At 34.1% G+C, this 21,165-nt stretch overlaps 1 protein-coding gene across 1 annotated transcript; it reads right to left on the bottom strand.

Annotated features, from left to right (window-relative positions):
• Positions 1–1,576: 1,576 nt before the first annotated feature.
• LOC144968264 (biotin--protein ligase-like) lies at positions 1,577–21,165 on the bottom strand. The gene is made up of 13 exons (XM_078906451.1): positions 21,082–21,165; positions 17,158–17,462; positions 16,340–16,522; positions 15,608–15,764; positions 14,726–14,809; positions 13,109–13,734; positions 10,745–10,924; positions 9,362–9,636; positions 8,039–8,106; positions 7,052–7,212; positions 3,907–4,021; positions 3,127–3,346; positions 1,577–1,837 (listed from the first exon to the last, which is right to left on the bottom strand). The coding sequence occupies exons 2-13, from the start codon at positions 17,425–17,427 to the stop codon at positions 1,666–1,668; spliced, it is 2,511 nt and encodes an 836-aa protein (XP_078762577.1). The 5' UTR covers positions 17,428–17,462; positions 21,082–21,165; the 3' UTR covers positions 1,577–1,665.

Genomic DNA, 21,165 nt, shown 5'->3' with positions numbered 1-21,165 from the left:
ACGAAATACAAATGGCTCTTACTGATGACTCTTGCAACAAATACAAACATGCATTGTTTAAAGGAAATCTTGTATTATACCATGTGTTTTGAGAGATATTAGGTCCTGGCAAATCATGCAAACTACTCAACACTTACATGATGAGTGTCTCAATCTCCTTCCTCCCCCTAAAATGCAGCATGGAGACTTCCTCCTCCCTCTCCTTTTTTTCTCTTCTTCGTTTCCTTCCTCAAATACAATGACTGACTTTATAAGACTAATAGTGTTCTGTACAGAAAAAGGTTACATAAATGCAATAACAATATAAATATTATAATCTTTATGTAAAACATTTAGCAAAAGACTATTATCTAAACAACTCGCCAGATTTTTTGGACTGTCATGCTATAATTATAATATGACTATAAGTGGAAGTAACAAAACAAAACAAAACAAAACAAAAAAATAAACAAAGACAAGAATAGTTATCCAAATTAATAATCATCCAAAAACGTATCTAGTTTGTTAGATACGACTAGTTGTGGTTTTCTTTTCAAAATTAAAAATAATGACCTCCCAAAACAGGTATGTTTTTTACCTTTATTTGAAAATAATATCTAGTAACTTCTATAAACTTGAAATGATCTATGTCAAAAAAAAAAAAAAATTCTAAATAAGAAGGCAGTGACATTTTGTAAAAATAGTAAAATCAAATAAGACATATATGTCATTTTGAGTTTATCCTGCAAAGCACTTGACAAACTCAGTTGGTCTATCGTAGATTTACACCCAAGACCTCATAAATCTGCTACAGTAAAAGCCACACTGGACAATATTGGATATAATAATTAATAATTACATAATATTGTCATATTTAAAAATCGGTACAGTTAAGAAAATTTAATCTGGTCATATTTACGTATTTGTAATCCAGGTCAATTTCTTGATCTTTTATATGAGATAGCTTTGTGTTTACCTCCCCCTATGCAGAAAAAAACTGTTAAATTCTTACATAACTAAACAAATTTGCTTTCAAGCCAGAACAGTAGAATCTTATCTTCTCAAAAAATAAACAGAAAAATTGAAACCAATCTTTTATTTTTGTAAATCTCCCTGTTTGGAATTCCCTTCTTAAAGATAAAAGAGACATATAATTCAGCATGGAATTTTATTAATCAGTGTTTGTGTATGTATGTATTTGTGTGTGAGTGTGTGTATTTGAATGTGTATGTGTGTACGTGTGTGTGTGTGTGTGTTATGTTGTTTTTGTCATTTGGTCCATTCTATTGTAAGAAGTGCCTAGAGTCCGTTTATTTGGAGTTGGGCGAATTACAAGTCTAATTTATCATTATTATTATTATTATTATTATTATTATTATTATTATTATTATTATTATTATTATTATTATTATTATTATTATTATTATTATTATTTAAATTATTATTATTATCATCACCATCATTATTATTATTATTATTATTATTATTATTATTATTATTATTATTATTATTATTATTATTATTATTATTATTATTTATTATTATTATTATTAATATTATTATTATTGTTATCAAAAAAATTGATATCATTTGCCTCTACAGTATTTGATATACTTCTATCACTATTTTCATTGTCAGTGAAAATACAAGTAGCTACATTATTACTAAAACTTCATTGAATTAAATTCAACTTGTTTTGACACAGATCAAATTGTGCATCATGTCAAACGAATTCCCATCAGGCTGCACACTGATTAGGGCTCCATCTGTCGTCCTCACAGACAAAAATCCGAATTCATCTAGACCGACAATCTCTCCTTCCGTTTTCAATTCAAGATCAATCTTTACTTTGCATCCTCTGGTAAAAAATAAATGAAAACCTTATCAATATAATAAAAATCAGAATAAATCGTAATCTTGAGAATATTCAAAACATAGTTAATTCAAATTAGTTGAACAAAACATCTTTGCACATTTATATGTGTGGTGACATGGGAAAATCTGATTTGAGACCAGAAAAACTGTTAGAATATTTTTTCAATGCTTTGGGGCAAAACCTCCAAAATAATTTATTCTTAATACAATGTTCCTTGATTATCTATCTTTCACACTTTAGTCTTGAAACCACTTATAAACACTGTATTCTTTCATTGTTTACTTAAGGTACAGATTCGTTATACTGACTAAAATTCTAGTTTATTATTATTGACCGTCGTGTCATTCTTTTTTGAATGGTCTAAATTTCTCTTTAAGATAGAGAACCGTCAGAAGAGTTTTGGCAAAGAAAAAAAACAAAAAAAAAAAAAACAAAGAAATATAAAGAAAATTAATTTTTCACATTATACCCTATGTTTCTGGGCCACTCTACAAATAATGATTTCCACAGTTACACCATGGTCAACGCACTTTACAGTGCTTTTCTATCTCCATAATGACCTCATGATTTCATTTCAGACAGTACAATTTGCCTATTAGGATCTCTTGTTTAAAAAAGCATTCCTACAAGTCCCATTACTGCTTACAGCTGAGAACTCATTCACACTAAAGTTAAGGAGTTAATGCATGTGAAAAGTGTCTTACCTACAGACAGAGAGCCAGTTTATATATATATATATAGTTGGTGTACGACATGTGTGTATCATTGCATCAAACATATCATCAACATCATTCACATACATATTCAAAAATACGTATTTGGGTCCCAAAATCATACTAACATAAACGAAATCTTACTGGTTGGCAGGTCTGCTAAGGACCCGAAGCAGGACTCAAATCTGGGACAAACAGACCACATGCTATGAGTATGAGCGTAGTCATCGTTATGTTATAGCCTGACACTGAAATCCAAAAAGGACTGGCAGTTTGACGTCATTATTTGGTTTTTGCACCGCCTAGTGAGTTGTCGTTAGTAGAGCTCATGGAAACAAGTTAATTTCATTGGTTGAACTATTGAATACAACTCACGATTTGTTTTCTTTTGTGGCAAAAGACTGGCATTTTGACGTCATTTTTTGGTCAGTGTCAGGCCATAACTTTACGAAGGCCACGGTATGAGTGATACTTTTAGATCTCACGACTGCACAACTATGATGAAAGATCAGAGTTAAATGAAACCCTGACCTGTGGAGAATTAAAACATGTACATACCCGTGCAACCAATATTTATAGTAAATCTCAGACACATAGTCTGGTCCCTTGGACTCAAAGTCGCTGATGAGTTTCTCAAAGCAATTCATTGTTTGTGCAATGACCTGACCTGTGGTCAGTGTTGACAGAGGTGGTTGATTACGGTTGGAGGTGTTATATTGGTGAATGATGTCATTGATGCAGATGGTGGGATCGCTGTTTGACACATTCACACCACATCCTGTGATAATGATGAATGAAATAGTTATAAGGAATGTAAGTTCATTGACTAATTTATTTATTTTGGCAATATTTGATTAGTTTCGTGTTTGAAAGAATGGTATCTATATGTCTTTTTATGTCACTCGAAAATAAATAAATAAAGATAAACATTTTGATTGTATACTCTCAATTTACACAATGGTTTTATAATGCTTCATTACTACACTACATTAGTACTAGCACAGGCATATTTTAGCCCATAGAGTACAAGTGAGCAGTTAGGTACCCTTTTGAACTGATATAATAACATGATCTATTACTGCCGTCTGCTTGGTTCTCATTCATATCTGAGTCAAGAGTGATAAGTATACAGTTTTACTTCAAGACACAACACCAGGGTCATAGCATCACCCATCCAAGAACTGTCCATGCACAATACATATTTTGACACCACAAACAACAATAATTCATTATCAAGTATGTCTACCACATTTAATGTCATTCATACAAAATCCAACTTTTTGAAAAGGAAAGTGATAATTTCTTGTGGATTGTAATTTAGTAAACTGTAAACGTTACCTATAGTGATATATATGGTGTTACTCATAACACTTGATAAAACGAGAACACCACCGAGCTTCATCTCCTTTCCATAGTATATGTCATTGGGCCATTTTAATCGCAGGTCTAGGTCCTGGGAAAGACAAATCAAATCCTTTAAATAAAGGCATGGCATATTGGCAAAGATCTCCATATTGCTTTATACATGTGAAAACTGTAATAGACACAGGATTGTAGAAGAATATATCAACGAAAAAGACAGGCAGATTAAAAAAAATATTGAAATTTATTTTTCTTTCAAATGTAGAAGTAGAAGTAACACTAATTTCAAAATATTTTTGTTGTTGAAAATCACTCGTACATTTTAAAATTAAAATAATTCACCATTCACATGAAGGCTCTGACATCAAAAAGTATTGAACAAATATGAATATAACAGCTTCCCAAAAAAAATATTTTGGGTTCAAAACCCTTCCCCAGCCATTAAAAAAAAAAATAAACAAGACAACAATTGAAATGGGAATACTTTTTATCAAATACAGTAAGTGGAGAGAGGAGGTCAAATCGTGTCTTATCGGGATAGTCAATGGCAAAGTTTTTTGACATTGTTTATTGCAACAAGATAAGATGAAAGAACTTCTCCCTTTAAATACCCTCTGTTTTCATTACTTTAAATCTGATCATAGATGGAGCATTTTTTTTTTTTGGGGGGGGGGGGGGGGGGGGGGTTTCATTCTTTACACTGTTCCAGAGTTTTATTGCTCCATTAATAAAAACAAAATTCCCCGAATCCTAGTTTTTTGTATCTGTCAATTAATATTTTGGACCAGTTTCCTCTGGTATTTTTGGTACTCAAAAACATTCTTTTAAAAATCAGAGTTTTCTAATTCAACCTCATGACGGATGAATTTATACAACTTGATTGAGATCTCCCCAATTTCTTCTATAGAGCAGTATAATTAGGTGCCCCAAACGTAAACAATAACAAGTTGCTAGTGATTTTCGTTAGGGACCGGAAAAATTTACGCACAATATAGGTCTCCCAATTTTGTAGTTTGAGTTGTAGGCAATACACTTTCAGTATTGAAAATATGTTAACATAAAATCTAACAGTTGCAGAAATAATAATATAAGACTAAATTATTCTGAAAATCAGGCTCCGAATAATTCTCGTTTGTTCACACCAGCGCAATAATTTGCTCTGGTCTAAAAATAGATAGACTGTAACTTTTGATAAATTTTACCTTTTGTTCCATAAAATAACCATATCTAGACATTATTTGATGCATGATCGAGTATTTATGAATATGTGTTTCTTTTGCCACCTAACAGCCAAATTTTAAAGGTTATTTTTTAAAATAATTTACATTGGAACTTGAGCTGTCAAGACAGGAACATGTGGTTTGCCATGTGCTTCTAGACCTTTGTTTACGTTTGGGGCACCTAATTATACTGCTCTATACTAGGCAAGTCCAAATACTTTAAACTATCTAGATAGACTAATCAGAAAATTGCATAAAATCTATTCATTGCAATGCAGATAGATTGTCTTCTGTAAAATGCACAATGAAGAAAAGAATATCAAATAATAATAATAATAATAATAATAATAATAATAATAATAATAATAATAATAATAATAATAATAATAATAATAATAATTAATAATTAATAATAATAATAATAATAATAATAATAATAATAATAATAATAATAATAATAATAATATAATAATAATAATAATAATAATAATAATAATAATAATTTTAAAAAAATAATAATAAAGAAAAAAATAAATTAAAAAAAAATAAATTAAAATTTTTAAAATTTTTTTAAAATAATAATAATGCGGTGCACTGTATCCTCAACAATGAGACTCTTGGCGCTTTAAATTACATCATCACAAAACAATATTTAAAGCATATGACATCAAAAAAATGTTTTCAAGGATTTCTTGAAAACAGACAATGATTTGAATTCTCGGATGCTCTGTAGAATGGTGTTCCATACAGACGGACCAAAATGAGAAAAGAACCTTGTTCCCGCCTTTGTACGAATGCATGGGATAGCCAAACAGGTGCTGTCATTGGAGGAATGCAAAGGTTGGGTTGTCGAATATTTCTTTAGGACTTCTGTGATGGAGGGAGGGGCAGTGTTTTCCAGACAATGATAAACTAGAACACATGCTTTGAATTTGACCCTTTTCTCAATAGGCATCCAGTGTAATCTTCGAAGGAGAGCTGTGGCAGAGTCAAACCTCCCCCCTCAAAAGACCAATCTGGCAGCATTATTTTGGACCGTCTGCAGTCGCTTGAGCTTATTTTCTGAGACACCAAACAACAGAGCATTACAATAATCCAGCTTTGAAAATAAAAGAGAAACGACAGGATTCCTGGTAACATCCTCAGAAAGGAACCTTCAAATAGATCCAATCTTTTTCAAATGACACATCAATGATTGAATAATTGTCTTAATTTGATGGTCAATCGACAGTTCCTAATCTAAGAATGCTCCAAGATTTTTTACCTTGTCAACAATATCTATTGACGCCTTTCCTACTTTTAATCTGGGCTGAGGAAATTGGATCCCTACCTTTTTTAATGATTGCTTTTATGATTGTATTTTTCTTTCTATCTTGTCCAGGACTGATTCCTACACTTTTTCAGATCTTTATCTTACATCATGCCTGCTCCCCAATTTATCATTTCTCTATTAATTTAGCTTAACAAAGAAAAAACAAAGCACCATAAATTTATTGGTGTGCTCAGACTCGCCTGCTTGAAATTTCAAAAATTTGTAGTCATAGGGCAAATATACGGTAATTTGACAAAATATGAACACTTCATGGGTAACCTATTGTGGAACTCACATTACCTTAAAATCTCGCACTCCATCGAATAACTGTGCATATGGTGAGAAAATGTGAGTGAGAGTTTTTTCCAAGGACTCAATTTTGCATTGCCAAAAGCAGGACGCAAACCTGGAACCTATAGGCCACAAGCTGACAGTGCTATCATTAGACCATAAGCTACACAAATACGATGTAAGTCCAGAGTATAATAAAACTCTGATTGTGGAAAATTAAAACATGCATGCATCCATGCAACCAATATTTGTTTTAATGAGAAAATTACAATTAGATTTATCTTAATATATTACCGACCTGATACCCGGGCAATGACGTCACTCCCTGGACTACTGAAAGAGCCACAAGATGTTGCACAAATGAAATTCTCTGACCCAAGGTGGAGTTGAGATTAATCTTCAAAGGCATGGTAAACATGGCACAGCCTACAGGACTCAACCAAGCATTACCTGCTCTACCTGGGAGATAACAATATCAGAGACAAATCATAATGAGTAAGAGATTATCTCGTAATAAAAAACATCATATTTATTGTGCTTGTGTGAAGGGGCCTTTGTAATTGTGTGGATTGAAAAAGATTCAATAAATCCTTACCTGCCCAAGGTAGTTAATGATTCCAAAATGTAACTGATCACCTCTACAACGGAATAAACCCAATGGTAAAAAAAATTAGATTCAAAGTCAAATGAACAGAATTTCGAAATTGGACTTTTTTTCAAATAAAATTATGTTCATTTTCCTAAGAAAAAGCACATTATATTAAAATATAGAAACTTTAAATTCAGATTTAAGCAAGCATCTAGTTCATCACACATAATACAAGATTGAGAAGGTCTCAAACGTTAGCAATCCCCACTATCTCTTCAGCTACAATTGGGAATTACACTGCTGCACACTGACTAGAAGGAGGTCCCAACAGCTCAACAATAAACAATGACCTAACAAAGAAAGAGGCTGGAATCAATCCCAGATACAATCGAGATTTTTTTTCTGACTTCCTGTCAACCCAGCAGTAGTTGGGTAGCTGGGTCTATTAGATCTGGCAGAAAGAATTCTGCAACAGGCTAGCATTCTATCAAGGGCAGCAACTGTTACTTCTTAACGCCATGGAAACTAGAATAAATTCCAGCTTGATAAACCATTATATGGCTATGAAGGACTAAAACACTGTCAAAAGTTATTTTCAAAATGGCAAGTGCTTATTACAAGTAAATTTCAATATTTTTTTTGTCGAAGAAGGAAGAGGACAAAAAGAGGAAAAGGATCTTAATTACAAAATCCCACCTTTTCCCTGCACTTGGCGACCTGCAATAGCAATAGGTGATGCTCCTTCAGGAATACAGAACAACAGCCTGAAAAAGGAAATGTAAAAATTGTGAATCTAAACTAAAACTTACTTTTAGACTTAAGGAAATCACTCACATGCATATGAAAATAGTTTCACTCGTGTCTTACGCCAGCTGTTTTCTTTTTCTTAAGGCCCCTTGATTGGACAAATAAAAATCCATGACCCCAAATTGTGTTGAGCTAGTCCATTCAAATATCTGATATACATAAAATTTAAAAAAAATAGTCAGTCACACCCATAAGGTTCATGGAATTGGAGTTTAGATGGACAATAAAAATGATTCACTACCCTTTGACTTGGACACTGTCTATTACAGAGCACTTTCCATCAAATCAAACAGACCCAGCTCCCAAATAATTACTGGGAAATCAGAGGAAATTTTTTTTTTTTTAAATTTAGTCCTTCAGAGCCATTAGGCACATGGAGCTGGAGTTTATCCCAGTTTCTGTAACATGAAACGGACAATAGCAATTATTACTTATTATCCTTTGGATAGTCTATCGCAAAGTACTTTTTGCCAGATCTAACAGACCCAGCTAACCCGTCACTGCTGGCTGGACAGGGGGGGAGGGAGTCAGAAAAAATTTCGAGTGCACCCTGACCAATCACGTTCCCTTTGCGCGTGAAGCAACTGCTCAACCAACTGAGCTTTCCCCCACCCCCTCACCTTCTCCCCCTGAAATCAAAGGAAACAGTATGAAATATGCTTTTCTTAAGAATATATCATTGCAGAGTCAAATCCACAGACATAATTCTCATACCTAATTAAATTTAGGTTGTGTTCAGCAGAGTAAATTCCATATACATAATTCTCATACCTAATTAAATTTAGGTTGTGTTCAGAGTCAAATCCACAGACATAATTCTCATACCTAATTTAGGTTGTGTTCAGAGTCAAATCCACAGACATAATTCTCATACCTAATTTAGGTTGTGTTCAGAGTCAAATCCACAGACATAATTCTCATACCTAATTTAGGTTGTGTTCAGCAGAGTCAAATCCACAGACATAATTCTCATACCTAATTTAGGTTGTTTTCAGAGTCAAATCCACAGACATAATTCTCATACCTAATTTAGGTTGTGTTCAGAGTCAAATACACAGACATAATTCTCATACCTAATTTAGGTTGTGTTCAGAGTCAAATCCACAGACATAATTCTCATACCTAATTTAGGTTGTGTTCAGAGTCAAAAACCAAAACTGTAAACCAGGTTGACACAAAATAAATAAATGAGAGATACTCTAAAAAACTTACCCATCAAACACCGTCATGGTGCTTGTGATGACGTCAGTGTACATGACAATCTGACCTAAACTTGACGTCTCAAGGTGATGCCAGTAATCTGTCATGTCAAAATGGTCAAATTTAATACTGTCGGTGGTGCCATATGTCAAGACGGGTAACGATGTGGCTTGAGCATCCACTTGAGATTGGTTGGAAGACAAGAAGACAAGGTTCATGGATTTGGATTTCAAAACACCATCCTTAAGTCTTGGTTGTAGTGACGAGAGGAAGTTTTCTTTGGCATTCTGTGAAAAATAAAATAAAATAATAATAATAATAATAATAATAATAATAATAATAACAATAATAAAAACAATATTCATAATAATAATATTAATAATAATAATAATAATAATAATAATAATAATAATAATAATAATAATAATAATAATAATAATAACAATAATAAAAACAATATTCATAATAATAATAACTCGCTTCAAAAATGATGAAACCAACCCCCCTTGCATTTGTACCAGAAACTTAGTAACAAAAAGATCAACAGTATTCTGAGGGACGAATCCCATATCCTCAATCTCCAAATTAACTTTAGCCAAAGAAGGGGATGGATAATCCAAAAAGCAACAAAACAAAGATGTCATAATTCTTTCATTCCTTCTGCAGTTAGAAATTTTGAATTTTCCCCAAAGTAATCTTTCATAATCCATTTTGTTTCAGAGAGAGAGAGAGAGAGAGAGAGAGAGAGAGAGAGAGAGAGAGAGAGAGAGAGAGAGAGAGAGAGAGAGAGAGAGGAGGGAGAGGGAGGGAGAGAGAGAGAGAGAGAGAGAGAGAGAGAGAGAGAGAGAGAGAGAGAGAGAGAGAGAGAGAGAGAGAGAGAGAGGATGGGGGGGATCTTGTGAACACAATGTAATTGTCACTTTTTGGATTTATAAAGTTTACCTTATCTTAACTGTTAATTATTTTTTTTAATTTTGCTTATTTTTAAATGGAATTTTTTAAAATCCAGGACCTGAGACTCAAACTCTATGCAAAAATGTAGTCCCTTAGATCCATAAGGCCCATATAGCCAGACTTTATGTCGAAATCTGCAGCGTTAAACAATTGCATTCTTCTCTATGGATCGGTTGCAAGTCTATCAGAAAGTATTTTCTACCAAATCAAACACATCAATCTGATCATTGCTAGCTGGAGAGAGGGTTCAGAATAAACTTTGACTGCAGCTGGGACTAAGACTGGTTCCTTTACTTGTGAGGCAAATGCACTACCAACTGAGTCATTGGGAGCCCCAATGCATAGGGAAACACAAGCTCTTCCTGCTTTGGATCAAGTAATACTTTTTAAAAACAAACAGATAAAAAACGAAACAAACAAAACAAAATCAAAACCTTTTACCTTTTTCTTGCTTAAGAGATAACAAGGGGTGAGAGCAGGAGGAGTTGCATGTCTGGTGTTTAATCCAATCAAGGCCAGTAACTCCTGTAACACACCTAACCTTGCCGTGTTCGATTTTTTTAACAAGTTAAAACTTTCTTTGTCTTTTGCCTGGGATACTGGGTCTTGTTCTAGGAACAACTAAAGACAAAAATTGGTGACCATTTATTATTATGTTTTGAAAAATTCAGTCATTAAGCTGTATAAAACAATATATTGATTCAGTTTTACAGAGTATAACTTTTGAAGGCCTGCCTACAACTACGAAAAATTCGTAAAAATATGATTTTTTTGAAGGCATATTTAATACTGGTAAGGGTAACATTAATTTTGTAAAGTTGATTATAGTGAGTTCTATTTCTTCACTCTGAAAACTACAAATTTCAAAATTTTCAAGTAGGCAGGTCTGTTACCGTTTCACAAGTAATCTTATGTGTAGGGGATATTTAATCTTAATTCCCTGTCCACTGAGTAGTGATTGTTGTTATATCTGGCAAAAGTACATTGCAACAGACAGCATCCCATCAAAAGGGTAGCAAGCAAAATATGTTGTCCAATTAAAAGTCAAAGAAACTATGCTAAACTCTGACTCCATAGGCTTAAAGTCTCTAAAGATCTACTTCACTTTTTGTAATATTATGTTTGTTTTTAAGCCTTTCACAGCATGTTTGACACATTAAGGTCATTTCAGCGCCAGTAAAAGGGAAGAAAATGGGATGGTCAAAATATTCTAGATTTACAATTAAAAACACACAGGAAAAAGTAAGACAAAGGGAAATGGTTCAAATAGGGAACAGATGTAGATTTCAGGGGCACACATTCAGTGTATTAGTTTGAGATCACTAAAAGTCTCATCCAGACATAAGCACAGGATCCCACTAAGAGGAATACACTCAAATGCCTTCAAATCATAATATTCAAAACAAAAAATAAATCAATACATTGAAGACATGATTTACAAGGGGAAAAAAATATCTCTCAAAACCATAATTATACATTTGATTATTTCTCTCACAGCCAAGGACTCTGGCCAGGGCCAGGACAAAACCATGTTATTTATCGCAATCCATGACAAATATAAAAAGTAAGTTGGAAAACATACAGGAAAGAGAAGACACAACAAGCGACCTCCCTGCCCACTATGGGAGGACAAAAGTCCCATCCAACACTTTCTTTAATCACAATACTAACAGAACAATAAACAGTCGAGGACGGATATAAGTGGCAAAATATCGATATATCAGTCTTTCCAAATGTGAAAGGGAAACATATGAGAAAATGCAAGATATAACAAGGATAGTCAATCTTAATGATTTGGTGGCCTTTAAAAGGGTCTCTTTTGAAATTTATGACAATTCACTTTATTGACTTTAAAAATTCTGGAGTGTTTTTTTTGGGGGGTTTTTTTGCCTGTCACTGAAGGCCAAGAATCATTTTATGGACCCTGTCCTCAGCACTGGCAAAGATGTCAAATAGGGAAGTGCCCTCCTAAAGTTACTGTGCAAAGCAGTGAAGGGTTTCAATAGCTAATATATGGCATGGCTGGAAACTGGTCCAGATGGTGCACTATCCTCATCTGACTCCATATCGGCAACAATGGCCTCATCTGAGACTTAAACTCTTGTCGTGGTATGTCGATATAAGCAATCTTTATTTACTAATGCTATGAAGTGAAAATAAAATGGGACCTTGATGCCATGTCGATATAAGCGTTGTCGATGCATCCGCTTTGCATTGTAAGCAATAATAATAATAATAATAATAATAATAATAATAATAATAATAATAATAATAATAATAATAATAGTATTAATAATAATAATAATAATAATAATAATAATAATAATAAAATAATAATAATAATAATAATAATATAATAATATAATAATAATAATAATAATAATAATAATAATAATAATAATAATAATAATAATAATAATAATAATAATAATAATAATGATGATGGTGAAGATGACGACAACAATAAGAACAACAAAGCACATTTTTTACTTGAAATGGGTAGATATTCAAATTAATATCATCCATGCTATTTTCGGTATAACATTGATAAAATCTGGCTCCATGGGCCTCAAAGACGTGAACATATTTGCAGGTCTGGTAATTAATGCAAATATGGGCTCGTTTTAACATTGTTGTAATGAATATTTTGCAGCGATTTGAGAGTATTTTCATTCCAACAATGAGATCATAACAATTTGGGTTATCAGACCAGCAAATGAGTATACGTCAACCTCGCAGGTCTAGAGGACTACTTCTACATCAAAATGAAATATGGCAGTATTCATAAATTAAAAATCTACTAACCTGGGATAAAATAACACACCCTCCTCTCTCTAAATTCAACATTACAACATGAGCTGCATCCTCATCTGATGGTTCTTTTTTTATGACAGGCACAATAACTCTAGCATAATCTCGACAATTTGAATACACAAATGGACCACAGCATGCTGATACTGATGACCAGTCACCAAAATTAAATGTGGTAAAATTATTGCTCACTTCGTTTTTCACAATGTCTAAATGATTTGCAAATAAACTGTCCGCAGAGCTCCCAAAGCTTATCAAGTTTCCACTGTAATTAAAAACATATTCAGAGATTTTTTGTTTAACATCTGGTTGCAATCTCTGACATGATGATATTATTACAGCTGCAGCATTTTCTTGCCATGGACTTGTGAAGAAGTCTTCGTGTTTTAAGTGATAGACTGTGTATGAGTCAGTATTAACACAGCCCTTGATGCTTTCCAAGGCCTCGTCAAACTTCCTCTTGGTGTCCTTTGCTCCGCAGTAAATAAGAAGGTTTGGTGGTTTGCCGTTCATTTTTGATTTAGGAGTGGCAAATGTTTTGTGTGATGACAATGAAGTAAGATCTGGTGAAATTGTTTTTGGTTGGGATTTATCAGTGGATTCCTTTCCCATTGATGTGTCTGGGAAGAAGAAAAAAAAAAATAATAATTAAAGAAATTGAGAGAGAAAAAAATTGTCTGCTACAACAATTTTTTAAATTGCAAATAAAGACATTCGATTCACATGTTGCAATGTTATAATTTCAATCCCAAGAAGCCGTGGGTTAATTTAAAAAGTTTTAGTCTTCGAGCTCGTTGTTTATTAATATTTGATTCCAGGCGTGTTATTTTATTAATTTATGATAAAGATCTAGTGTCAAATAAGCTACTGGACAAGACGTTCCTGAAGCTCATTTAACAACATAAAAAGAAAATTTCTAAAAATAATCTTCCATATAATCTATTCTGTAACAATTAAAATTTTTATATGAGTTTTCATTATTTTTACTCGATTTGCCTAAATTATAAACATCAAAATTAAATCACATTATTTTGAAAAAAGACATAAGTGTATAATTTTGTTTGTTTTTAAGGGTAACACATTTTAGGTCATATAAGCACCAGTAAGAAGGAAGAAAATTCGATACTAAAAACATTCTAGATGTACAATTAAAAGGAATTGAGAATGGAACAAGTAGGGAACAGATGTAGATTCCAAGAGCACACTATCAATGTACGTAGTTTGAGATTACCTAAAAGTCTCATCCAGACACTAGCACTAGATCCCACTAAGAGGAATACACTCAAATGTTTAAGAATCATATGTTAAAAAAAAAAAAATAACAGTACATAACAGAAAGATGATTTACAAGGAAAAAAATATCATCTCCCAAAACAATAAATATAAATTTGACTGTTTCCCTCCAAGCCAAGGTCCAGCCAGGGCCAAGACAAAACCAAGTACTCTCATTCCAAGACAAGACATAAAGCAAATTGGAAAACAGCTATAAGGGGATAGAAGGCCTAGTAAGTGACACACTGCCAATTATCGGAGGCCAGGAACCCCACCCAGCATAAGTGTTTAAAAATATATATAATGGGAAGGATAAAAATCGAGGGGTCAGAGTCTTACAAGAGACATGTTCCTTGTCAGCTGCTGGTGAGAAAATTTTTCTGGATCTAGAAAGGGCCTGGGGATATCCTGTGGTCTTCACAGCTGAAACAAAATAGTCACAGTATTACTTTGTAATCATTTTTACAAAACAAACTAACAATGGACTCCTCATCCTCCTCCTTCTCCTTCTTCCTCCTCCTCCTCCACCTTCTTCCTCTTCCCCCTCCTCCTCCTTCTTCTTCTTCTTTTTCTTCGTCTTCTTCTTTCTCCTCTTCGCCCTTCTCCTCCTCCTTATTCCTCTTCCTCCTCCTTCTTCTTCTTCCTCTTCTTCTTCTTCTTCTTCTTCTTCTTCTTCTTCTTCTTCTTCTTCTTCTTCTTCTTCTTCTTCTTCTTTCTTCTTCTTCTTCTTCTTCTTCTTATTATTATTATTATTACTATTATTAGTATTATTATTCATCTTTATTCAAAGCAACTGGTTCAGCTGATTTTGAGCTTTATTGACGTTTTAAAAATCCACTATGCTGCTCTTCTGATGGTAAAAGCATGTGTCTCATCAATATTGTTGTTATTGAATATGAAGCCTGCAGTATATACGGTATACAACTTTTGAAAAGTAAATTCCACCAAAAAAAAAAAACAAAAAAAAAACAAGCGCTGATTAGTTTTCTTCAAGCCATTGTCTCTAAATCAACAAGTACGTATTACAATAATTTATCATATCATAATGTTATTGTAATTTTAAATATTACACAATGAAAAAATGAAGACATTGATTACAAACTGAATAATACAGAAGAAATGTTGTCAAGTGCAAATGGCCAGTAAAAAAACGTGAAAAATAGTCAACAAAATCTATCTAAACAAATCGGTGGCCAAAGCTTATGAGCAAAGATTGCTTACTTCCAATACTGGTCACTTCCAGACCATCACTGACCACCAGTCTCTGCTGACCAAAAGCATCCACCATCCTGATTAAACTGTCCTTACTGTCACAGTTCATTACCACACCGTAAGGTTCTCTGGTTGTCCAGGCTACAGGAGTTCCAAATGTAAGAATCTGTGATGACACAAAGGCACAAAGCTATTAGTAAATGCATTCTATACTGTCTGAGGCTCTGGACTATAAGATTCTTGAACAAACAAAATAAAACAAGGTAAAAAAAATAAAATAATAATAATAATAATAGTAATAATAATAATAATAATAATTAATAATAATAATAATAATAATAATAATAATAATAATAATAATAATAATAATAATAATAATAATAATAATAATAATAATAATAATAATAATAATAATAAAGTATATATCAAAGTAGATTTACTGTTGAGCTTAAGAAACATGAAAAAAAAACCCCACTGAGATCGAAATTGAAAAGGAACATCCATCAACCCACCCACCCACCCACACGCACACACACACACACACACACAACACACACAGATCTTTTTTGAGTGTAGCTAAAAAATTAAATAAACAAGAGTAAGATTTCTTTTTTCCATATCTAAAATAATATTAATTAAAAAAAAAAGACAAAGTGAGATAAAAAAAAAATAAAGAAAGAAAGAAAAAAGTAAAAGAACAAAGAATTAGAAAACAAAAAGATACATCTAGTATCTACTCACGTGGTAAGACAAATCATGTACTGGATGAGGTTGACTTATGTTAGCTGATTTAGAACGATCACACAAACCACCCTCCAGTAATACAAGGTGTGTACCTGGACTCAAATCTAGTGACACCTGGTGGGTTTCAGGTTGATATCGACTGTAAGGGTAGGTAACCCATGAAGACAAGTCAACTGTTGCCTGGCAGGTGAGAAAATCCCATGATAAAATCTCACCTATACTCATTTCCCTTCATTATGCTAATGAGATAGATTAATCATCATGATGCAACAACCAGTCAATGGTCAATCTCATGTAAGAAGATACAACTTGATATTCATATTGCATATATTCATTGTCAAGTGATGATAATTAAAGTCACTGCAGTTTGAATACATGTTTTTCATTAACATATAAAACAACAGTATTAGCTACGATGAGTACTAGATAATCATCAAACCTGCCATGTTTTTCATATTCTAATTGTTCAAATTGAGGGTAAAGTGTTGGGCAAATCTGTCATGGTAATGATGAAAAAGATGATGAAAGTGATGATGATGATGATGATGATGATGATGATGACGATGATGATTCTTTTATTATTTTTGTTTTTGTTTTGTTTTTGTTTTTTAAATGGTAAATCATTAAAAACCATAATCGGGAGCAAGCTGGAAAAGGGCAAACTCAGGTATTTCTTGATTAATACAGGACTGTTGGTAAGTCTGGTATTTTTGTCAGTGCTCACTTTCAAACACAAAAATAAATAAATAAATAAATAAATAAAAGTTAACTGGCATAATTTCCAAACAATTCTGACATTCTCAAAGAAGATTTACCCAAGATTTAATTTCATGCATTGTGAGGAAGTCGTCTTTCATCAACAACTGACTGGAGGATGTCAAGAGTTCTGTCTCATGCATCGGCAAAGAATTCCTAAGAATGCCACCAGCCTCTAATCTTGTGTATCTGGCAGTCTGACATCTTTGTATCAGCACACTTGTCCTATTCAAAAGTCTGTTCATGATTTCAGTATAGCGGGCCTGTCTCCAACTGTCACAAAACCAACGAAGGCTGAAGAGCAGGAAGTTGCTTAGTACAATAAGCATCCTGTCTAACCAGCAGATCAGAAAAAGTAAGCTTTCTGGGGAGAATATCATTGTTAAGAAATGTTTACAATTTCAAACAAACTTTTTGAGGAGAATATCGTTAAGTAAACAAATGTTTACAATTTCAAACAAACTTAAAATTGTTATGCTAAATTTGAAAATGAAATTGAAAAATGACAAACGGACGGTTTTAAGGACAAGTTGGCTATCCCATCACTTTTCAAAACTCATTTGGACAGCTTTTCTCACTTTTTTCTTTAAGCCCAAGTCAAGTTTTGTTCAGCACACAATGTTAGTGTTTTATATTAAACCTTTTATTCTTAAAAAGTGAATGATCTTTGAAGAAAATCATACAAGTACAAGTGCCTGAGTCTTAACCCGTTTTATAATGGGAAATAGCCCAACTCATCTTTAAAACCAACCAATCAATGTATACAGAAGAGGATCACGTTGTATGACCTTGGAAATAACAAGACATCAGTAATAAAAGTTTATAAAATCCCTGATTTTATCTTTGAATATATAATTTACCTCTAGTTAAGAATGTATAACATTAAATATTTTAATGTCTTGTAACATCAGTGTTTAAGACAAAAGCATTGTACCCTACATGCCTGTATCCCTAAACATGACTGCATGACTTGTCATCTATTACACAGTTATCCTCCTGTGCATGTGCACTTGTTATTAATGATTGTTTTAGACCAGGTATAATGTTCATGTAAAAACATTATGATTCCTAAAATGCTTTAAATATACATCAGTACAAGAACGACAAGAAGTTTTAAGCAAAGTAACTAACACACAACAAACTCCTCTGAATGAATCTAAATACAGTGGGCCTAAATGTCCACCAGCTTAGGGCCCATTTCGCCTAAATGCCTGCTTGTCTAGCATCTGCATTTTTCGCAGCCGTGACCCACGATTCGCAGACACGATATTTGTGGAAAATCTGCAATTTCTCGCATTTTTCCACACACACACACACACACACACAAAGAGAAAAAATAATTTTAAAATAAAGAAAGCAATTTTTTCACTGTACTGTTTTTATAAAAAAGAGCTCTATAATTGCCATGCTGTTTCGAACCGCTGTACTGCAATAGATTGCTCATTTTTTTATCAGAGGATAAAGAGGCATGGCCCTTGTGTTGTTTCACTACAACGAATCAATATCAAAGTGACTTTGGGGATTGCCCCTGTAACTCTGATTGGTAGGCACATGAGATTGAACCAGGGACCATTTAAGATTGACACCTGTAGAGACTGTACCAAGGACAATGGGGGGTCAATATATATTAGAGGAAGAAACCGAGAGACCAGGGGATGTGAACAGTAGAGGTCAATGAACTCAAGAATACAGAATTTAGGCACAAGTAGGAAGTGAACCAGGCACTTATAAAAAGTGGAGAGTAAACCCAGAACTTTGAGATGTGAACACCAGTGGGGAGTACGTCTGGGGCTATGGATGGCAGCACCGATGGGGGAATGAAGTGGAGGCTGTAAAATGTAGATACAAGTGGGGAGTCAACGCGAGACTATAGAATACGGACACAAGAGAGGAATGTAGTAACTACTTTTTTAGATGGACACCAGTAGGGAGTGAATGCAGGACTATGGGAGATGATGGACACCAATGGGGAGTGAACCTGGGACTATGAAGGGTGTACACCACTGGGAAGTGAACATGGTACCATGGAATATGGACACCAACGGGGAGTGAACTCGGGACAATGGGAGATAGACAACAGTGGGGAATGAACCCTTATGAATATGGACTCCAGTGGGGAGTGAGCCTGGAGCTATGAGTGGTGGACACCACTGGGGAGTGAACTCAGGACCACCGGATATGGACACTAGTGGGGAGTGAACCCAGGGCTATGAGAGATGGACATCACTAGGGAGTGAACACAGGACCACCAGAAATGGACACCAGTGGGGAGTGAATCCAGGACTTTGGGAGGTGGGCACAGGTAGGGAATAAACCCAGGGCTAAGAGAGGTGGAAACCATGGGGGAGTGAACTCGGAACCACTAGCAAGTTTTGGGCAGAAACATGGCAAGAAACAGAGATGCTAGGCTTATTTGGTAAAAAGGAATGATTTGTCTTTAAAACACAACTCTAAACGCCCGCTTTTCAATTTTTTCCTTCAAGTCTGGAACTTGACATGATTGTGTTTTGTATTGTTTTTACTACCCCAATCCATCCATGAAAATTTCCCTGTTCCCACTTCTCCAACTTGATCATTCGTTCACATCTTGAAATCTATCAGCTTATATCTATTAGATTAATTTAATGAGAATAGTTCTGTCCCCGTTTATTGTTTTATTTATGTTACAGTTAGTTAAATATATCTTATAAAGGTTCCAGGAACTCTCTCTCTCTCTCTCTCTCTCTCTCTCTCTCTCTCTCTCTCTCTCTCTCTCTCTCTCTCTCTCGCCGTTGCACATGACTGCATGACTCAATTTTCAGTGGTCCTGCAAATAATAGTAGCCATCAATAAACTACCACTACTACTACAACCACCACCACATCATCATTACTACCACTACCGCAGCAACCTCCACATCGTTATCAAAACTATAACAGTACTACTGCGAATAACGAAAATGAATGCTATCTACTATCCACAATAGTACTGCAAATAATGAAAACTAACGCTATCTACTATTATTATAGAGGAAATCACAGTACTACTACGAATAGAGGTGGCCCTCTTAAAATTGCTCCCTTCAAATGGCTGCTGAAAAAGGATAATTTTAATTGTCCATCTGTCAGCCATCAATAAAGTAAGTCAAGTAAGCTCCTCCCGCTAAACTCACACATACCCAAGATACGACGCCCTGTTCATGGGGCTTTTGATGTTACACAACCATCCGTTGCCTTTGACCACATTGCTCTTTGATCTACCTTCTATTCTCATGCCCCGTAGACTGGTCCATGAGTATATGTATGCCCTGGTACACTGTGCTGTCCTTCAATTTCAACATTACAGAAGAATCTCACATTGAGGTGCAAATCGTGAAGACGAAGATCTCATGGAATAGTTTATCGATGTTTAAGTTATAGGTTCAAAGTTCAATTCTCATAGAAAAATCATGAGAGATTGAAGAGAGCAGGCAATAAAAATCGTTCCTTGTGTTTAGTAAATGAGGTGTATGTACACACACACACACACACACACACACAATTGAGTTGTATGTACACACAAACACACTTTCATATACAGAGAAAGACACCCATATTCCCTCTTTGTGTGTGTATGTGCATTTGTGTCTGTGAAGTAAATCCTTCAGAGCTACAGAGTACTTTTCCTAGCTACAATCACTGCTGAGTGGAAAGTGAGTACCTACCAAAAAAGCTGATCCTCACCTGGAATCGCTTCCACCCCCTTTGCCTTTGCATGTGAAGAAAATGCTCTACCAACCGGAATTAAAACACTTCGAGTTTTAAGAAGAGTGACTGATGATCTATTATAATCTATAGCAGAACAGAGACAGAGTAGGCTAGGGTCCCTAGACTAGAACTTATAGTAGACTCTAGAGTTCCCTGCCTCCATATCAATGAATTGACAATTCTACAAGTATAGTAGGTACTTAATTTTCCTGTCTGTATCGTTATTATAACACGCATCTAATAATTCAACCATTTTACCTGACGACCAACACTGTCCTACCAAGAAACGGCCATTGAATTAGGTGACTCAACTGAAGACTATCTATACCGAATGCAATCAAT

The sequence above is a fragment of the Berghia stephanieae genome, chromosome 3 (genome assembly GCF_034508935.2).
Source record: "Berghia stephanieae isolate SIO BIC M18660-M18661 chromosome 3, UCSD_Bste_1.3, whole genome shotgun sequence".
NCBI lineage: Eukaryota > Metazoa > Mollusca > Gastropoda > Nudibranchia > Aeolidiidae > Berghia > Berghia stephanieae.
This window is presented reverse-complemented; position numbering and strand designations above follow the sequence as displayed.

Bases quoted from the DNA above. Each gene is read 5' to 3' on its own strand.
- LOC144968264 (XM_078906451.1), bottom strand. From the start codon at position 17,427: ATGCTTATTGTACTAAGCAACTTCCTGCTCTTCAGCCTTCGTTGGTTT. The intron at 14,810-15,607 runs GTAAGCAATCTT...ATTTTGTTTCAG, and splicing joins GGAAGTGACCAGTATTGGAA to CTGTGAAGACCACAGGATAT. The intron at 7,213-8,038 runs GTGGGATTTTGT...GTTATCTCCCAG, and splicing joins TCGCCAAGTGCAGGGAAAAG to GTAGAGCAGGTAATGCTTGG.